At 43.4% G+C, this 19115-nt stretch overlaps 1 protein-coding gene and 1 long non-coding RNA gene across 2 annotated transcripts in view; one reads left to right on the forward strand and one right to left on the reverse strand.

The window, feature by feature from the left end:
- Positions 1–19115, reverse strand: part of LOC311527590 — a 560808-nt gene that overhangs the window by 217593 nt on the left and 324100 nt on the right. The window lies entirely within an intron of this gene.
- On the forward strand, positions 938–18421 carry LOC311526858 (uncharacterized protein; the record flags this gene model as incomplete). The annotated part of the gene is made up of 4 exons (XM_084640330.1): positions 938–1911; positions 8348–8487; positions 16410–16519; positions 18319–18421. The coding sequence occupies exons 1-4, from the start codon at positions 1329–1331 to the stop codon at positions 18419–18421; spliced, it is 936 nt and encodes a 311-aa protein (XP_084496456.1). The 5' UTR covers positions 938–1328.

Here is a 19115-nt window from a genome sequence, read left to right on the forward strand (position 1 = left end):
TTTTCATCAGATGACTTCCTTTGCTCAGAATTACTAACTCAAATTATACTAACCTGTGGACTGCAGGATGGCAGAGAGACAGAACCGGGCTGTGCTTTTTAGACTTCAATACAAAACTTGTGTTTGCCTTTTACATCCAGTGGAGGGCAGTTAAGTTACATGATACAGAAACAAACTCAATTGCACTGTGATAGGAAGCTCTCAAGAAGCTATGCAATGATTGGAATTAACAGTTCCTTTAACTGTGTGAAAGAACACTTAGACTACCTGAAGAATTAAAAACAAAAAACAACACCCTAGCAATATTTTTCTCCTTCTAAAACTTCTTTGTAGGAGTGGGAGAGTAGGAGTAGATTTAAAACTTTCCTCCTGCCGTCAAGGAAAAGAGTCCTATATACATAAATACAAGTTTCAAGTGGTTTTTGTTTTAAATGTCAGGTTTCAGAGTAGCAGCCGTGTTAGTCTGTATTCGCAAAAAGAAAAGGAGTACTTGTGGCACCTTAGAGACTAACCAATTTATTTGAGCATAAGCTTTCGTGAGCTACAGTTCACTTCATCGGATGCATTCAGTGGAAAATACAGTGGGAAGATTTATATACATAGAGAACATGAAACAATGGGTGTTACCATACACACTGTAACCAGAGTGATCACTTAAGGTGAGCTATTACCAGCAGGAGAGTGGAGGGGGGGAGAGGGGGGGACTTTTGTAGTGATAATCAAGGTGGGCCATTTCCAGCGGTTGACAAGAACGTCTGAGGAACAGTGGGGAGTGGGGGGGGGAATAAACATGGGGAAATAGAAAAGGAGTACTTGTGGCACCTTAGAGACTAACAAATTTATTTGAGCATAAGCTTTCGTGAGCTACAGCTCACTTCATCGGAAAGCTTATGCTCAAATAAATTTGTTAGTCTCTAAGGTGCCATAAATCCTCCTTTTCTTTTTGCGAATACAGACTAACACGGCTGCTACTCTGAGCCCTCGTCTACACTAGGACTTTAGGTCGAATTTAGCAGCGTTAAATCGATGTAAACCTGCACCCATCCACACGATGAAGCCCTTTATTTCGACTTAAAGGGCTCTTAAAATCGATTTCCTTACTCCACCCCTGACAAGTGGATTAGCGCTTAAATCGGCCTTGCCGGGTGGAATTTGGGGTACGGGACACAATTCGACAGTATTGGCCTCTGGGAGCTATCCCAGAGTGCTCCATTGTGACCGCTCTGGACAGCACTCTCAACTCAGATGCACTGGCCAGGTAGACAGGAAAAAAAACGCAAACTGAATCTCATTTCCTGTTTGGCCAGCGTGGCAAGCTGCAGGTGGCAATGCAGAGCTCATTAGCAGAGGTGACCATGATGGAGTCCCAGAATCGCAAAAGAGCTCCAGCATGGACTGAACGGGAGGTACGGGATCTGATCGCTGTATGTGGAGAGGAATCCGTGCTATCAGAACTCCGTTCCAGTTTTCGAAATGCCAAAACCTTTGTCAAAATCTCCCAAGGCATGAAGGACAGAGGCCATAACAGGGACCCGAAGCAGTGCCGCGTGAAACTTAAGGAGCTGAGGCAAGCCTACCAGAAAACCAGAGAGGCGAACGGCCGCTCCGGGTCAGAGCCCCAAACATGCCGCTTCTATGATGAGCTGCCTGCCATTTTAGGGGGTTCAGCCACCACTACCCCAGCTGTGTTGTTTGACTCCTTCAATGGAGATGGAGGCAACACGGAAGCAGGGTTTGGGGATGAAGAAGATGATGATGATGATGAGGTTGTAGGTAGCTCACAGCAAGCAAGCGGAGAAACCGGTTTTCCCAACAGCCAGAAACTGTTTCTCACCCTGGACCTGGAACCAGTACCCCCCGAACCCACCCGAGGCTGCCTTCTGGACCCGGCAGGCAGAGAAGGGACCTCCGGTGAGTGTAACTTTTAAAATACTATACGTGGTTTAAAAGCAAGCATGTGAAAGGATTAATTTGCCCTGGCATTCGGGCTCTCCTGGATGTACTCCCAAAGCCTTTGCAAAAGGTTTCTGGGGACGGCAGCCTTATTGCGTCCTTCATGGTAGGACACTTTACCACTCCAGGCCAGTAACACGTACTCGGGAATCATTGTACAACAAAGCATTGCAGTGTATGTTTGCTGGCGTTCAAACAACATCCGTTCTTTATCTCTCTGTGTTATCCTCAGGAGAGTGAGATATCATTCATGGTCACCTGGTTGAAATAGGGTGCTTTTCTTCAGGGGACACTCAGAGGATCCCATTCCTGCTGGGCTGTTTGCCTGTGGCTGAACAGAAATGTTCCCCGCTGTTAGCCACGGGAAGAGGGGAAGGTTGAGGGGGTAGCCACCCGGTGGGGGGAAGCAAAATGCGACCTTGTAACGAAAGCACATGTGCTATGTATGTAATGTTAACAGCAAGGTTTACCCTGAAAGAGTGTAGCCACTGTTTTATAAAATGTGTCTTCTTAAATACCGCTGTCCCTTCTTTTTTCTCCACCAACTGCATGTGTTTCAATGATCACAGGATCTTCTCCTTCCCAGAGGCTAGTGAAGATTAGAAAGAAAAAAAAACGCACTCGTGATGAAATTTTCTCTGAGCTCATGCTGTCCTCCCACACTGACAGAGCACAGATGAATGAGTGGAGGCTAATAATGTCAGAGTGCAGGAAAGCACAAAATGACCGGGAGGAGAGGTGGCGGGCTGAAGAGAGTAAGTGGCGGGCTGAAGACAGGGCTGAAGCTCAAATGTGGCGGCAGCGTGATGAGAGGAGGCAGGATTCAATGCTGAGGCTGCTGGAGGATCAAACCAGTATGCTCCAGTGTATGGCTGAGCTGCAGCAAAGGCAGCTGGAGCACAGACTGCCACTGCAGCCCCTGTGTAACCAACCCCCTCCTCCCCAAGTTCCATAGCCTCCACACCCAGACGCCCAAGAACGCAGTGGGGGGGCCTCCGGCCAACCAGCCATTCCACCACAGAGGATTGCCCAAAAAACAGAAAGCTGGCATTCAATAAATTTTAAAGTTGTAAACTTTTAAAGTGCTGTGTGGCATTTTCCTTCCCTCGTCCACCACCCCTCCTGGGCTACCTTGGTAGTCATCCCCCTATTTGTGTGATGAATGAATAAAGAATGCATGAATGTGAAGCAACAATGACTTTATTGCCTCTGCAAGCGGTGATCGAAGGTGCCTTTGTGCCTTTGTGCCTTTGTTGCCAAGAAGGCCAATGGCATTTTGGGATGTATAAGTAGGGGCATAGCGAGCAGATCGAGGGACGTGATCATTCCCCTCTATTCAACACTGGTGAGGCCTCATCCGGAGTACTGTGTCCAGTTTTGGGCCCCACACTACAAGAAGGATGTGGATAAATTGGAGAGAGTCCAGCGAAGGGCAAAAAAAATGATTAGGGGACTGGAACACATGACTTATGAGGAGAGGCTGAGGGAGCTGGGATTGTTTAGCCTGCAGAAGAGAAGAATGAGGGGAGATTTGATAGCTGCTTTCAACTACCTGAAAGGGGGTTCCAAAGAGGATGGCTCTAGACTGTTCTCAATGGTAGCAGATGACAGAACGAGGAGTAATGGTCTCAAGTTGCAGTGGGGGAGGTTTAGATTGGATATTAGGAAAAACGTTTTCACTACGAGGGTTTGAAACACTGGAATGCGTTACCTAGGGAGGTGGTAGAATCTCCTTCCTTAGAGGTTTTTAAGGTCAGGCTTGACAAAGCCCTGGCTGGGATGATTTAATTGGGAATTGGTCCTGCTTCGATCAGGGGGTTGGACTAGATGACCTTCTGGGGTCCCTTCCAACCCTGATATTCTATACTGTCCAGGCTGCCTGTGTACGGCTTCATGAGCCATGGCATTAAGGGGTAGGCTGGGTCCCCAAGGATAACTATAGGCATTTCAACATCCCAAACAGTTATTTTCTGGTCTGGGAATAAAGTCCCTTCTTGCAGCTTTTGAAACAGACCAGAGTTCCTGAAGATGCGAGCGTCATGTACCTTTCCCGGCCATCCCACGTTGATGTTGGTGAAAGGTCTCTTGTGATCCACCAGAGCTTGCAGCACTATTGAAAAGTACCCCTTGTTGTTTATGTACTGGCAGGCTTGGTGGTCCGGTGCCAAGATAGGGATATGGGTTCCGTCTATGGCCCCACCACAGTTAGGGAATCCCATTGTAGCAAAGCCATCCACTAGGACCTGCACATTTCCCAGGGTCACTACCCTTGATATCAGCAGATCTTTGATTGCGTGGGCTACTTGCATCACAGCAGCCCCCACAGTAGATTTGCCCACTCCAAATTGATTCCCAACTGACCGGTAGCTATCTGGCGTTGAAAGCTTCCACAGGGCTATTGCCACTTGCTTCTCAACTGTGAGGGCTGCTCTCATCTTGGTATTCATGCGCTTCAGGGCAGGGGAAAGCAAGTCACAAAGTTCCATGAAAGTGCCCTTATGCATGCGAAAGTTTCGCAGCCACTGGGAATCGTCCCAGACCCGCAACACTATGCGGTCCCACCAGTCTGTGCTTGTTTCCTGAGCCCAGAATCGGCGTTCCACAGCATGAACCTGCCCCATTAGCACCATGATGCATGCATTGCCAGGGCCCGTGCTTTCAGATAAATCTGTGTCCATGTCCTGATCACTCACGCGACCGCGCTGATGTCGCCTCCTCGCCTGGTATCGCTCTGCCAGGTTCTGGTGCTGCATATACTGCTGGATAATGCGTGTGGTGTTTAATGTGCTCCTAATTGCCAAAGTGAGCTGAGCAGCCTCCATGCTTGCCTTGGTATGGCGTCCGCACAGAAAAAAGGCACGGAATGATTGTCTGCCGTTGCTCTGACAGAGGGAGGGGCGACGGACGACATGGCTTACAGGGTTGGCTTACAGGGAATTAAAATCAACAAAGGGGGTGGCTTTACATCAAGGAGTATTTCAGGCAGGACTTCACAGAGGGTTCCAATAAGAAATGGTGCACCTAAGTAATTGTTCTTATTGGAACAAGCAGGTTGGTCTGGCCTCTGGTTGATACATGGCTAGATTTACCTCGCTGCACCTTCTCTGTGAGTGACTGCAGTGTGACCTAGAGGAATGAGTCCCCTAGACGGGGGAGATGGGGAAGCAAATAAGTACAAAACAAATCTGGTCTATTTCTTGTTTTGATACACTCCATCTATCTTTTACATCTTTGGCTGGCAGCAGATGGTGCAGAAGGACTGCATGCCATCCACATCTCATGGCTGCTCGGCAGAAGACGGTGCAGTAGGACTGCTAGCCATCCTCATCTCTTGCCTGCCTGGCAGAAGATGGTACAGTAGGACTGCTAGCAATCCATATCGCCTGTCTGCTCACCATAAGATGGTTCAATAGGACTGACTGCAGGACTAAAGAGAATGACCTGGTCAAGTCACTCCAAATTTAGTCCCTGCGCCCATGTCTGCCCACGTGCTCCTGGCCGACGTGGCCAGGAGCACCTCGGACATGATGATGACGGCTACCAGTCCTATTGCACCGTCTGCTGCCACAAGGCAAGGGGTTGCTGCTACTGTGTAGCAATGCAGTACCACGTCTGCCAGCACCCAGGAGACATACGGTGACAGTGAGCTGAGCGGGCTCCATGCTTGCCGCGGTACGGTGTCTGCACAGGTAACTCAGGAAAAAAGGCGCAAAACGATTGTCTGCCCTTGCTTTCATGGAGGGAGGGAGGGAACGGGGGCCTGACGATATGTACCCAGAACCACCCGCGACAATGTTTTAGCCCCATCAGGCATTGGGATTTCAACCCAGAATTCCAATGGGGACGGAGACTGCGGGAACTGTGGGATAGCTACCCACAGTGCAACACTCCGGAAGTCAACTCTAGCCTCGGTACTGTGGAAGCACTCCGCCGAGTTAATGCACTTAATGCACTTAAAGCGTTTTCTGTGGGGACACACACACTCGAATATATAAAACCGATTTCTAAAAAACCGACTTCTATAAATTCGACCTAATTTCGTAGTGTAGACATACCCTGAAACCTGTCATGGGGAAATAGTTTTACTTTGTGTAATGACCCATCCACTCCCAGTCTCTATTCAAGCCTAAGTTAATTGCTGCTGGAAATGGCCCACCTTGATTATCACTTCAAAAGCCCCCCCACCCCCACTGCTCTCCTGGTGGTAATAGCTCACCTTAAGTGATCACTCTTGTTACAGTGTGTATGGTAACACCCATTGTTTCATGTTCTCTATATATATAAATCTCCCCACTGTATTTTCCACTGAATGCATCCGATGAAGTGAGCTGTAGCTCACGAAAGCTCATGCTCAAATAAATTTGTTAGTCTCTAAGGTGCCACAAGTCCTCCTTTTCTTTTTTGTTTTATATGTTAATCAGTCTTTCCCATATCTGTATATTACCTTCCAAAAGTTCTTGGTGTTTCTATTGCCCTTCTATGTGTAACCTCAGCTGTCTTTTTTTTAACTGTAGTTGGTTTTCGTGCAGAGAATGTTTTAAGGAAATTGACACTTTTTTTCACTAGATCAGAGATTCCAGGGGAAAAATAGGATGATTTTCAATGACTGAGGAGGGAAGTTCTCAGTGTGGAGTTAGCAATTGTTGACCTATTATTTTTTAAGTTCCTCTGAAAGAAACGTTTAGAGAAAACATTCCATCCAGAAATAGAAATCTAATCATTGTCCTTTTAAACCTGGTCTTTTTTTTTCCTCTTTGGCTGATAACACTTACCCGTGGGCCATTATAGTCCAGCAAAATCTGACCTGAAAGCACAACTTTCCTGGGTCTGGTCCTGCATTATGCACAATTACTGGAAGTGTGGGGTTCCCAAGAAATGCATGAGCTAGCCCTCTCTGGCATTTCATTATCCAGAACAACACTCTAGCATGTCCTTGTTGTAAATCCTTTACATTTCATTCACTGTAAAGAAGGCTGATAGGTGGAGTTAAAAGAAGGATTTAAAAACACTGTAATCATAACTGAATATGAATCATCTTGGGGTCAGAATTAAAGTGTTTTCAAATCAGATGTATGCTCAATTTTTCAAATTTTAAAGTGTGTCTATCATTGTCATTTCTAGGCACATGTTAAAACAGTACAAGAACTGATAGGCCAAGGTCAATCACAGAGTGTATGTCCAAAATTAAACTGCTGTGAATAACAAAGATTTATTTACAATTTTTATGTCTATCATGCTTTCTACTGAAGGATCTCAAGGCATGTCACAAACATGGATTCATTCTCTCAGCTCCCAGAGAGGTCAGTATTATGATCTTTGTTTTATAGTGGAGGAAACTGAGGCACCCTGAAATTAAATATTTTGCCTGAGATCACAAAGGAAAATATGTGGTAGAGTTCAGATTGATGATAAACGTTTGCTCTCAAGTCACCTTTTCCCGGACCTGTACCTTACCCTCAAGCTGTCCCCTGCCCCGAATCAGTTGGGAAATAAATATTGTTCCCTTGAAAATATAAGCAGCCACAAAATAGTTCCAGTTCGTATACATATAGTTTTAATACAGCTGATATTAGACCACTGAGGCTGGAAGTCGTATACTCAATATGGTGTCCTACATGTTTTCTTTTGGATGCTATTTTTTTATAATGATAAAATATTTGGGGCCATTTCTATAGAACTTATTTATAACATATCTTTTATGCAGTTGGGGTTTTTATTAGACACATAAATATACCCTGCTATCTGTAGTCCCATAGGGCAAATTGCAGGGATTTGCTCTGTAAAGCAACAGCTGGTTATAGTTCCAAACCTCCCATAATCACTCATCCATATTTCACAAATGGAAGTGCCGGGAGGACTATGTGCTGGGCAGTCTACATGCTTATGGCACCAACCTGCCCACTTGCCAAGTTTTTCCTTCATTCTCAGGGGTGCCATCTTTGGAAAGTGGTGCTCCTGAACATGACCCCAGCACCTTTGGTCAATGCTGACTGGCCCCGAATGTGGCCTGTCGGCTGTGCAGAATGTTGATTGGGCCCTAAAAATGACCTGCTAGCCCTGGAGAATGCTGATTGACAGTGAAATCCTTGCTGATCTTAAACACAAAAAAGAGGCTTACAAGAAGTGGAAGATTGGACAAATGACCAGGGATGAGTATATAAATATTGCTCGGGCATGTAGGAATGGAATCAGGAAGGCTAAATCACACCTGGAGTTGCAGCTAGCAAGGGATGTTAAGAGTAACAAGAAGGGTTTCTTCAGGTATGTTGGCAATAAGAAGAAAGCCAAGGAGAGCGTGGGCCCCTTACTAAATGAGGGAGGCAACCTAGTGACAGAGGATGTGGAAAAAGCTAACATACTCAATGCTTTTTTTGCCTCTGTCTTCACGAACAAGGTCAGCTCCCAGACTACTGTACTGGCAGCACAGCATGGGGAGGAGATGGCCAGCCCTCTGTGAAGGAAGAAGTGGTTCGGGACTATTTAGAAAAACTGGATGTGCACAAGTCCCTGGGGCCGGATGTGTTGCATCTGAGAGTGCTAAAGGAATTGGCAGATGTGATTGCGGAGCAATTGGCCATTATCTTTGAAAACTCATGGCGACTGGGGGAAGTCCCGGAAGATTGGAAAAAAGCTAATGTAGTGCCCATCTTTAAAAAAGGGAAGAAGGATGATCCTGGGAACTACAGGCTGGTCAGCCTCACCTCAGTCCCTGGCAAAATCATGGAGCATGTCCTCAAGGAATCAATTCTGAAGCACTTAGACGAGAGGAAAGTGATCAGGAACAGTCAGCATGGATTCACCAAGGGAAAGTCATGCCTGACTAATCTAATTGCCTTCTGTGATGAGATAACTGGTTCTGTGGATGAAGGGAAAGCAGTGGATGTGTTATTCTTCGACTTTAGCAAAGCTTTTGACACGGTCTCCCACAGTATTCTTGTCAGCAAGTTAAAGAAGTATGGGCTGGATGGATGCACTACAAGGTGGGTAGAAAGTTGGCTAGATTGTCGGGCTCAACGGGTAGTGATCAATGGCTCCATGTCTAGTTGGCAGCCGGTATCTAGTGGAGTGCCCCAAGGGTCAGTCCTGGGGCCGGTTTTGTTCAATATCTTCATTAATGATCTGGAGGATGGTGTGGATTGCACCCTCAGCAAGTTTGCAGATGACACTAAACTGGGAGGGGTAGTAGATACGCTGGAGGGTAGGGATAGGATACAGAGGGACCTAGATAAATTGGAGGATTGGGCCAAAAGAAATCTGATGAGGTTCAACAAGGACAAGTGCAGAGTCCTGCACTTAGGACGGAAGAATCCAATGCACCACTACAGAATACGGACCGAATGGCTAGGCAGGAGTTCTGCAGAGAAGGACATAGGGGTGACAGTGGACGAGAAGCTGGATATGAGTCAACAGTGTGCCCTTGTTGCCAAGAAGGCCAATGGCATTTTGGGATGTATAAGTAGGGGCATTGCCAGCAGAACGAGGGACGTGATTGTTCCCCTCTATTCGACATTGATGAGGCCTCATCTGGAGTACTGTGTCCAGTTTTGGGCCCCACACTACAAGAAGGATGTGGAGAAATTGGAGAGGGTCCAGCGAAGGGCAACAAAAATGATTAGGGGACTGGAACACATGACTTATGAGGAGAGGCTGAGGGAACTGGGATTGTTTAGTCTACGGAAGAGAATAATGAGGGGGGATTTGATAGCTGCTTTTAACTGCCTGAAAGGTGGATCCAAAGAGGATGGATCTAGACTATTCTCAGTGATAGCAGATGACAGGACAAGGAGTAATGGTCTCAAGTTGCAGTGGGGGAGGTTTAGGTTGGATATTAGGAAAAACTTTTTCACTAGGAGGGTGGTGAAACACTGGAATGTGTTACCTACGGAGGTGGTGGAATCCCCTTCCTTAGAAGTTTTTATGGTCAGGCTTGACAAAGCCCAGGCTGGGATGATTTAGTTGGGACTGGTCCTGTTCTGGGCAGGGGGTTGGACTAGATGGCCTCCAGAGGTCCCTTCCAACTCTGTTATTCTATGATTCTATGATTCTAAGTTCTCTGGAACCAGGCTGCAGAGTAGGGCATTTAAGGAGCAGGGGTGGAGTTGGTGGGGAGACAGTTACTGACAAGTTCATTTGACTAATAAACAAACATTTTAATGATAGCACTATAAAGAAAGAGGATTCTCTGGGTAAAGCCCTGGAGAAAGCTAGTATGGAGAGGGGGTTTGGAAGACATATTTCACATTACATCACTTTGTAAAATATGTGCTATTTTAGATCCAAGCTCTACTCCAGTTAGAAGTGCTTTAGAGCTTAAACAGGGTGTATTTTAATGCTCGGTGAGTGGGAATAGATGATAGCTAGTACAATTAAATGTGAACAGCAAAACGTTTCTCCTGGGGTAGAGGGACGTATTCAGGGGGTTTTCATATGGATTTAGTGGTTATAATCTGTACTGTAACTGTAGAATGTCATTGGTTATTTCATTTAATAGCACTTGGATATTTGAGACTGTGGAAAATGCAGGATTATAGAATCATAGAATATTAGGGTTGGAAGAGACATCAGGAGGTCATCTAGTCCAATCCCCTGCTCAAAGCAGGACCAACCCCAACTAAATCATCCCAGCCAAGGCTTTGTCAAACCAGGCCTTAAAAACCTCTAAGGATGGAGATTCCACAACTAGACATTGAGCTGTCTATGACACGGAGAGAAAGAGTTATAAATGCATTTGAGTTATAAATTTAGGATCAGAACTACAGATGAGTCAGCAGCTTCCAAATGCACATCAGCTCTTGAATTTCCAAAGTTACAACAGGCACCAATGGTACTGGGCTGCTATACCCCTGCCTCCTAGTGTGTGCAAAAAGAGCCAAATGGATCCCTGGTGTAACTGAAATGAAGCCCATAGAGCTTCTCCAGGGATGACTCTTTCCTCTAGAGGAGGGGCAGCCAAACTTACTGGTCCTCCGAATTGTATATGACAATCTTCAGAAGTTCAAGAGCTGGGGAATGTCTTCCAGGTCTTCAGCCATGGGGGAGGCATGTGTTGGGCCTCGGTGCTTCAGCCCTGCTCCTTCTGAGGCCCTGAGCCCTGGCAGGTACATCTCAATGCGGAGGGCTTGAGAACCCTTCTCCACTGGGCAGAAGGCAGAAGCCCCAAGCTCCCTCCTCCCCCAAGTCTAGTAGGTGGAGAATGCAGGGGAGGAAGTGGGGGATTCAGTGAGCTGCACTTTTACTGTAAAAGAGCTGCAGTTTGGCCACACCTGCTCTAGAGCCTAAACTTAGAAAATGCCCCCCCTCTAGCATTAAACAAGTGAATTACATCTAATTTCACCCCCTTTCTGCCTTCTACAAAGAGGCAGACCAGGCTTGCTGCAGTCTAATATTGGGTCACATGCATAGAAAAACAGCTACTCCAAAAACAAATATTTGGAACTGTTTATGTCAAACAAGAGGAATGCTTTACTGTGTCAGGTATAATTAACCTGGAATGCAGGTCCACAGGATGCACTTGGTTGATGAATAGCATCTATCTTAATGGGTCAGGGTATAAACTGACTACCAGTGGGGTCAGGAAGCAATTCACTGTCCTTCCTTCATGGTACAGTATGGCACAGTCATATGCATGATGAGGGCTCTATGCCTTTCTTAGCATTGGCCACTGTCAGATGGGGAAACCAAATCATCGCTGTATTGTAGTAGGGGCTGGCTTTGTTTCTAAAGGAAACTTCATATGGATAAACCAAAGTCTTTGCTCTGCTTGGACTACCCAGATTGATGGTCTGCGATTGAGGAAGAGCAGGTACCAAGGAGCTGCTAGCTCTCCCCCTGCACTGTTAGGAGAAACCAGGGTGAGAAGTGTAATTTTAGGGTAAGACTAAATTACTACACTGGGATTTTGTTGTTGGTCGCAGAGCTAGCCCTCTTCCCGACCTAGGCTTTCTTTTCACTGAGGTGCAATAGTTGGACCTGTCTATGCCTCTTTTATTATTAGCTCTGCAGAAGTTTTTTTTAAAAAAAAAGACATATACCCCAGCTCAATCTAGCGCAGTCATGACAAATCAGTAGCTCTCCCCTAGCTTGTAATTCTGGGGAATTCATATGCAGAGGTAGGTTTGACATACCTCGACCATGGGCTAGGGAATTTGCAGCAGAGGTTTCCTGTGCAACTGGCCCATCCTTAATCTAAACAAAACTCCTTTGCGATTACATTGGTCGTGGCCTGCTGCTGTGTCAGACTGGTGGGGAAAAGGCCTGGGAGGGGAAAAGTGATGGTTACCAAAGCAGAGGACTGGGCTCCTAAACTGGCAGACAGAGAAGGACAGCTTCTCGAGCACAAAAATCAGAGACCACCCCACACATCCACATAAACACCTCTGCTCAGTTGACTGCCTTGATCCAGAGACTAGAGAGTATGTGTGCCAGCCTGCCTCTGCCAATCTGGCAAAACAGCTGGTTTGCTGAAGCCCACGTCTCGAGAATATAAATATACATAAATGAATTTAGCCTTTACAGGCTCGCATATGGCAGGATGCTAATAATGGCTTCTGAGGCTGCTATACAGTTCAGTCAATAGTTTGATTTCTTGCCCGAGAGCTTCCACCCACACAAACCCCAAACCAAAGCAAACCAACCAAACAAACCACTGCAGACATAGCCTGAGCGAGAAAAAGAGGGGAAGCACAGGGCACGGTAAATGGATTTCTGGGAAACTTTGACGGGGGCCTTTACTGTCAGGCACAATCCTGGTACTGCTCTTGAATAAAGCCCTCTCTGTTTCTTTGCACTCTAGGCTGTTTTAATTAAATTAATTCATTGATTTTAATCTTGGCCACAGAGCGTTAGGTTTGACGAAGGACAAAAGTGACTGAATGCCATTTTAACAGAGGGAGGTTGATTTCTATTTGAGACAGAATACCTCGTTTTTACCTTTTAGCTCCTGGAAGAGTAAAAAGTGAGAGGTCAAACCTGCATCACCATGACAACCCCTGCAGCGATGTGTTTTGAGTGGATGAAGGGAGGTGATAATGGAAATGAAGTTTCTTCCCTTGTGCATGGTATCTGTTGGGGTGGATGTATTTTTCCTGTCCTGCAGGGTGTGGCCCTGCAGTTACAGTGGGCTGAGACACAAGTCTTCCTTCTAATTTAAAGCACTGACACATTCAGTTTGTTTGTCTGAGATCAGTCCTTGATGTAGGACTGCAAGAGCATGTGGCAAAAAGAAAGACACACACAGCGTGCTTATGTGAAACAGTATGGTATAGATCATGGGAGTTGGCCATGCAAAAAGAGCCTCTGCTAGGCCAGGTCCCAGGAGGGAGTGTATTAAGTATTAAATTGATACCCAGGAGTAGAAATTGGCCTCTGTTCTCCATGCTGACATATGATTGGAATCCAGTAATATTATCCACAAAATAGCCGGCCTACGAGGAGATAAAACCCTGAAATAATGGAGAGGGCCAGAACCTTACTAGTAGAGAACTAAAGCAGCAGAACAAGCAAGCCCAAGAAGGAATTGCACTTCAACACAGAACCTTACATAAGAACATAAGAATGGCCCTACTGGGTCAGACCAAAGGTTCATCTAGCCCAGTGTCCTGTCTTCCGACAGCGGCCAATGCCAGGTGCCCCAGAGGGAATGAACAGAACAGGTAATCCTCAAGTGATCCATCCCCTGTTGTCCATTCCCAGCTTCTGGCAAAAGAAGAAGCTGAAATCATGCTCCAATTTCATTCCGCAGCACAAGAAGCTATGCCTGATAATAGCTAGGTATGAGGCAAGCCGAGATTATTGCCACTGAACTGATAGCAACAAAAACAAAACAAACCCTCCTATAACTACTAATTGTGCCCACAGCTAGTTTATGAAAAGACATGCTTGTAGTACTCACACATCCTCCAGAAGCTCGGTTTGTTCCACCTATCAAGTCTTGTATTACACTAAGATTGGAAACAGTTTCAGGCATGGGATATCTTTTACGATATCTATGTACAGCACCTAACATGATGGGATCCCAACCCAGCCAACCATCTAGGTGCCACCATGGTAAAAATAATAAATAAAAATAAAGTTAATAAGACTTGATTCACAGGGGCACATCAGAGAGCTCTAAATACCATGCACCTGTTTACTAAAGAGAAGCCACTAAAAATGTCTCTCTTAATTTAGAGCAGGAGTGTAGGAATCAGCATGTGTAGATTTTATTCCAGATTCTATTGTGTAACTGTGGGCAGGTTGCTATAGTCCAACTCCCCACTGTAGTATAGATATACCTATTTCATAGGCCTGTGCTTAAATGTAACATTACTAAATATTTCTAAAGTGCACTTCTATAGCACCTTTTATCCAAGGATCTCAAAGCAAAGAATTATTTATTCATTCATTATAATATGGTTTATTGTGAAAAGGCCTCTTCCCAGGGCCTTAGAGTAGGACTGAATATAAAGCACAATGGAATCATTTAGTCAGTTGAGAAGGCAGGCCTTTTATTACTATAAAAACACAGTTTTAAAAAATATAGTTCAGATTTAAACACAACATGAAATTCAACCTGATGCCAATGCCTGGATTATAAAAATAGGGTTATACTCCATGTATATTGGTGAGCCCTTAAAGGTTTCGATGTTTGCATTGGAAGAGCATCCTAGAGTTCAGATGCTTCTCTAGACCTTATCTGAACCTCTCAGATATACAGAATTAGGCTTTAAATTATGAAAAATATGCTTTTTCATGGGGTTTGGGAGGATGTTTATTTTTTCTTCTGTATGTTTTTATTTCTGGTTCTAAACAGCCTCTTAGAGTCATAGATGAATAGATTTTAAGGTCCAAAGGAATGATTGTGATCATCTAGTCTGACCTACTGAATAACATAGGCCTCAGGACTTCCCTGCATTAATTCCTGCTTCCAGTCCAATGGATGTGGCTCAATTAGAACACAACTTTTAGAAAAACGTCCAATCTTGATTTTAAAATTTCCAGTGATGTAGAATTCACCACAACCCCTGGTAAGGTGTTCCAATGATTAATTACCCTCACTGTTAAAAATGTGTACTTTATTTCTAGTTTGAATTTCTCTAGATTCACCTTCCAACCTCTGGATCTTGTTATATACTTTTGTCTGCTAGAATGGAGAGCCTATTATCAAATTTCTATTCCCCCTGTAGGTACGTATAGACTGTGATCAAATCACACCTTCACCTTCTCTTTGATAAGCTAAATAGATTGAGTTTCTTGAGTCTTGCACTATAATGCATGTTTTCCAATCCATTTATCATTCCCGGGGCTCTTCTCTGAACCTCCTCCAATTTTTCAACATCCTTTTTGAAGTATGGACACCAAAAATAAGCACAATATTCCAGCAGTGGTAGCACTAAAATGTGCAGTGGTACAAGAAATACTAAAAAATGTATTAGAACATCAAATACGTTCATTCTGAGTTGTGGGCAAGATTTCAGGTCAGTTCTTATTGTTTGCAAAACCTTTTGCCCATTCTTAGCTATATATTGAAAATTGTGTGTCTGGGAGTAAAAAATGACACAAGTAAATTCTAGGGCTGTCAATTAATTGCAGTTAACTCACACGATTAACTCAAAAAATAATCATGATTAATTGCACTTTTAAACAGTTAAATACCAATTGAAAATTTTTTAACATTTTTGGGTGTTTTTTCTACATTTTCAAATATGTTGATTTCAATTACAACACACAATACAAAGTGCACAGTGCTCACTTTATATTATTTTTATCAAAAACATTTGCACTGTAAAAATGATAAACAAAAGAAATAGTACTTTTCAATTCACCTCATACAAGTACTGTAGAGCAATCTCTTTATCATGAAAGTGCAACTTACAAATGTAGTTTTTGGTTACAGAACTGCGCTCAAAAACAAAACAATGTAAAACTTTAGAGCCTACAAGTCCACTCAGTCCTTCTTCTTGTTCAGTCAATCGCTAAGAGAAGCAAGTTTGTTTACATTTACAGGAGATAATGCTGCCCGCTTCTTAATTACAATGTCACCTGAAAGTGAGAACAGATATTTGCATGGCACTGTTGTTGCTCTTTTGTTTTTTATAGTGTAAATATTTGAACTAAAATAAATATATAAATAAAGAAATAAATATAAAGTGAACACTGTAAACTTTGTTTTGCGTGTTGTAATTGAAATCAATATATTTGAAAATGTAGAAAACATCCAAAATATTTAAATAAATGGTATTCTATTATGATTTAACAGCGCGATTAATCATGATTAATTTTTTTAATTGCTTGATGGCCCAAGTAATTTCACAAGTGGTGAGCTATATGCACATTCATTATCCCCCTATAGTGGCAGTTTTCTTATAGGATAACAGCCTAGTACTGCTACAGGCTATTGGAGATACTTCTTTCTCTGAAGTGGTAGAGGTCAATGCTTTTATGTATTTCAGTGTATAACTCCCATTGGTCCCTTTAAGGATCTGTTCATGAGTTCTGATGGTCCCTGGATCAAAGTGATGGAACATGCTGGGATCATTACACATGCAGAACAAATTCTAAAAATGTTGACTGCATCTGCACAGTTATGGTACCCACCATTTAAAGAAAAGGAATAGCACTCTTGTGGCTAAGTAAGCTACTTTTGGTCTTGGATATGCTGAGTCTATAACCTTTTTCTAATATAAAATCATTGATGTTGGAGACATCCTGATTCATCTTGTCTATACCCATGTCATATAAAGAAGATTTCCTTTAAGACTGTGGAACTCATTGCTACAGGATGTTATAGAGCCAAGAATTTAGTGAGATTTGTAAAGGAATTGGACATTAATATGGATTAAAAGAAAAGCCAGAGTTATAATGGTTAATACTTGTGAAAGTTTTTGAATATCTATAATAAATCATGCTTCATGATTTAAACCAGCATTTAATTATGAAGGATTTGGATGAGACCTTCATGAAGAAGGGATGGGGAGATCATCCCACACCTTCCTGGTATTTCTTGCACCTTTATCTGATGCTGGCTACAGTCAGAGCCTGGGTTAGATGGACAATGGATCTGATCCAGTATGGTAATTCCAGTAGTCTTGAAAAACTCTACCAATGGTGTTTACACCATTCCCTTTGAGACAACAACCAGATCTGCACATCTGCTGGGCAAGAGAGCAGTGCTAGACCACTGGGATCAATCTGCTAGTAAATCAAAGCAGACCTGAGTGATATTGATGTAGTATAGCAATGATAATTTCACTCCTCATGCTGGTTGAAAAAGAGAAGCCAATTCAGACATTCCTAAGAATGAGGGCCAGAATGCAGCCCTGTGGGACACCATGAAGAATACAATAAGATCAGCTACAAGGAAAAAGTGAGTTATCAATTACATAAAATACATACTTGGCAAAAATGGACTAGATAATTTCTGGAAGGGTCCTGGATTATAATATGTGCTGCAGGCCCTGTAAAGATTTATGGGTCATTGCACTCCTTGTACTTTAATCAACCAGTCTGAAAAAATGTGTTAAATGTTATGTTCCTACATGAAAGGGAATTGCACAATATTCATTTAAACAAGATCCTAGATCTACTGTAGATGACATACAATTCAAATGTACTCTGACTCAGCCTGAAGATGGGCCACAGCCATGAAATTTGATCCAAATTCTTGTGAGGTAACTCCTGTCTCTTCATGTGTCAGTATAATAATGCCTGCATCTGTAATTTTCACTCCATGCATCCGATGAAGTGGGTTCTAACCCACGAAAGCTTATGCCCAAATAAATCTGTTAGTCTGTAAGGTGCCACCGGACTCCTTGCTGTTTTTGTGGATACAGGCTAACACGGCTACCCTCTGATACTTTATCCAAATTCTGGCATGTTTGAGTTCAACTGAGTTTAAGAGCCATATCTAAATTTTAGGAAAGTTTATGGAGCGGGCTAGGGTTAGCTGGGTTCCAGCTCAGAACTACATCTATTCTATATCTTCTCTGTGAAATAAATCATCATGAAAGTTTTATTCATTGTTTTTTATAAATTAACTATTTTTGTTTAATGGTTCTGACTAGTTTACCAGTCACTTTAGTCTCCCTGGAAACTTCATGTCAGAGTCAAAGTCAACTTAAACCTTGGCTCTTTCCTTGGATGGAAACTGATGATGGGGGAGAGGGATAACTCAGTGGTTTGAGCATTGGCCTGCTAAACCCAGAGTTATGAGTTCAATCCTTGAGGGGGCTGTTGAGGGAGCTGAGGCAAAAATTGGGGATTGGTCCTGCTTTGAGCAGGGGTTTGGACTAGATGACCTCATGAGGTCCCTTCCAACCTTGATATTCTATGATTCTATGTCTTTAGTTTGCTAGAACTAGTTTTGTAAGAAAACTTTTATGTCTTCAGGGACCTGCTGGAAGCTGAATTGCAATGCATGAAAAGAAAAGCTCCTGTAGAGCAGCAAGACGTTGATGTGTTTATAACTTTGGGATTCCAGGAAAGTGATTAAAACAAAGTACACAAAATGATGCCACATAGTCGTGTTTCTATCTGGTTAGCATTCCATGTGGAGTCTATGCAGATGCTTAAGTTTCAGTGACTTTGCAAGAAGGTTTTCTTACAATAGTCAGAACATTTCATTGAAACAATGTTAATAAGTAGAAAAGTCATGAGGATTCACCTAATGTGGGTATGACCTGGAAGTTCAATATAGCAACATCCAGTTCTGAGTGGACAAAAACAAGAGGCATCCCGGGCTTCCCTAGCATGTCTTTTTTTCATGAAAGATGCTGACACAACATGCTAATATTACTGTCCATAGGTTAAAGGGCAGTTGTATCACTTGAGTAGATTAGAAGCCTATCCAGGAGAGAATGAGTAGCTATTTCCTTCAAGGAAGGGAGATGATGGTATATGAAGTAGCATATAGACAGCAGAGCCCTTGAACAGTAATTACAATAAAGATTAAATACATACAGTACACTAATTTCATATGGAAGTGTGCTTTAATTATGTATCAACAAAACAATGAGCAGCTTCAATAAGAGCCGTGAAAGTTATCACTGGGGATTGTCCATGAGAAGAAAGAAATAAACAAGAAAAAAGACTCTTTTTGTACAGAAAACATGTTATATGAAATCCTTTAAAAAGCTGTTCCCGATTAATTTACCCAGGGTTAATTAATAACTAATTCATAGCTTAGA

Source organism: Lepidochelys olivacea, assembly GCF_965140295.1.
Source record: "Lepidochelys olivacea isolate rLepOli2 genome assembly, chromosome: 10".
NCBI lineage: Eukaryota > Metazoa > Chordata > Testudines > Cheloniidae > Lepidochelys > Lepidochelys olivacea.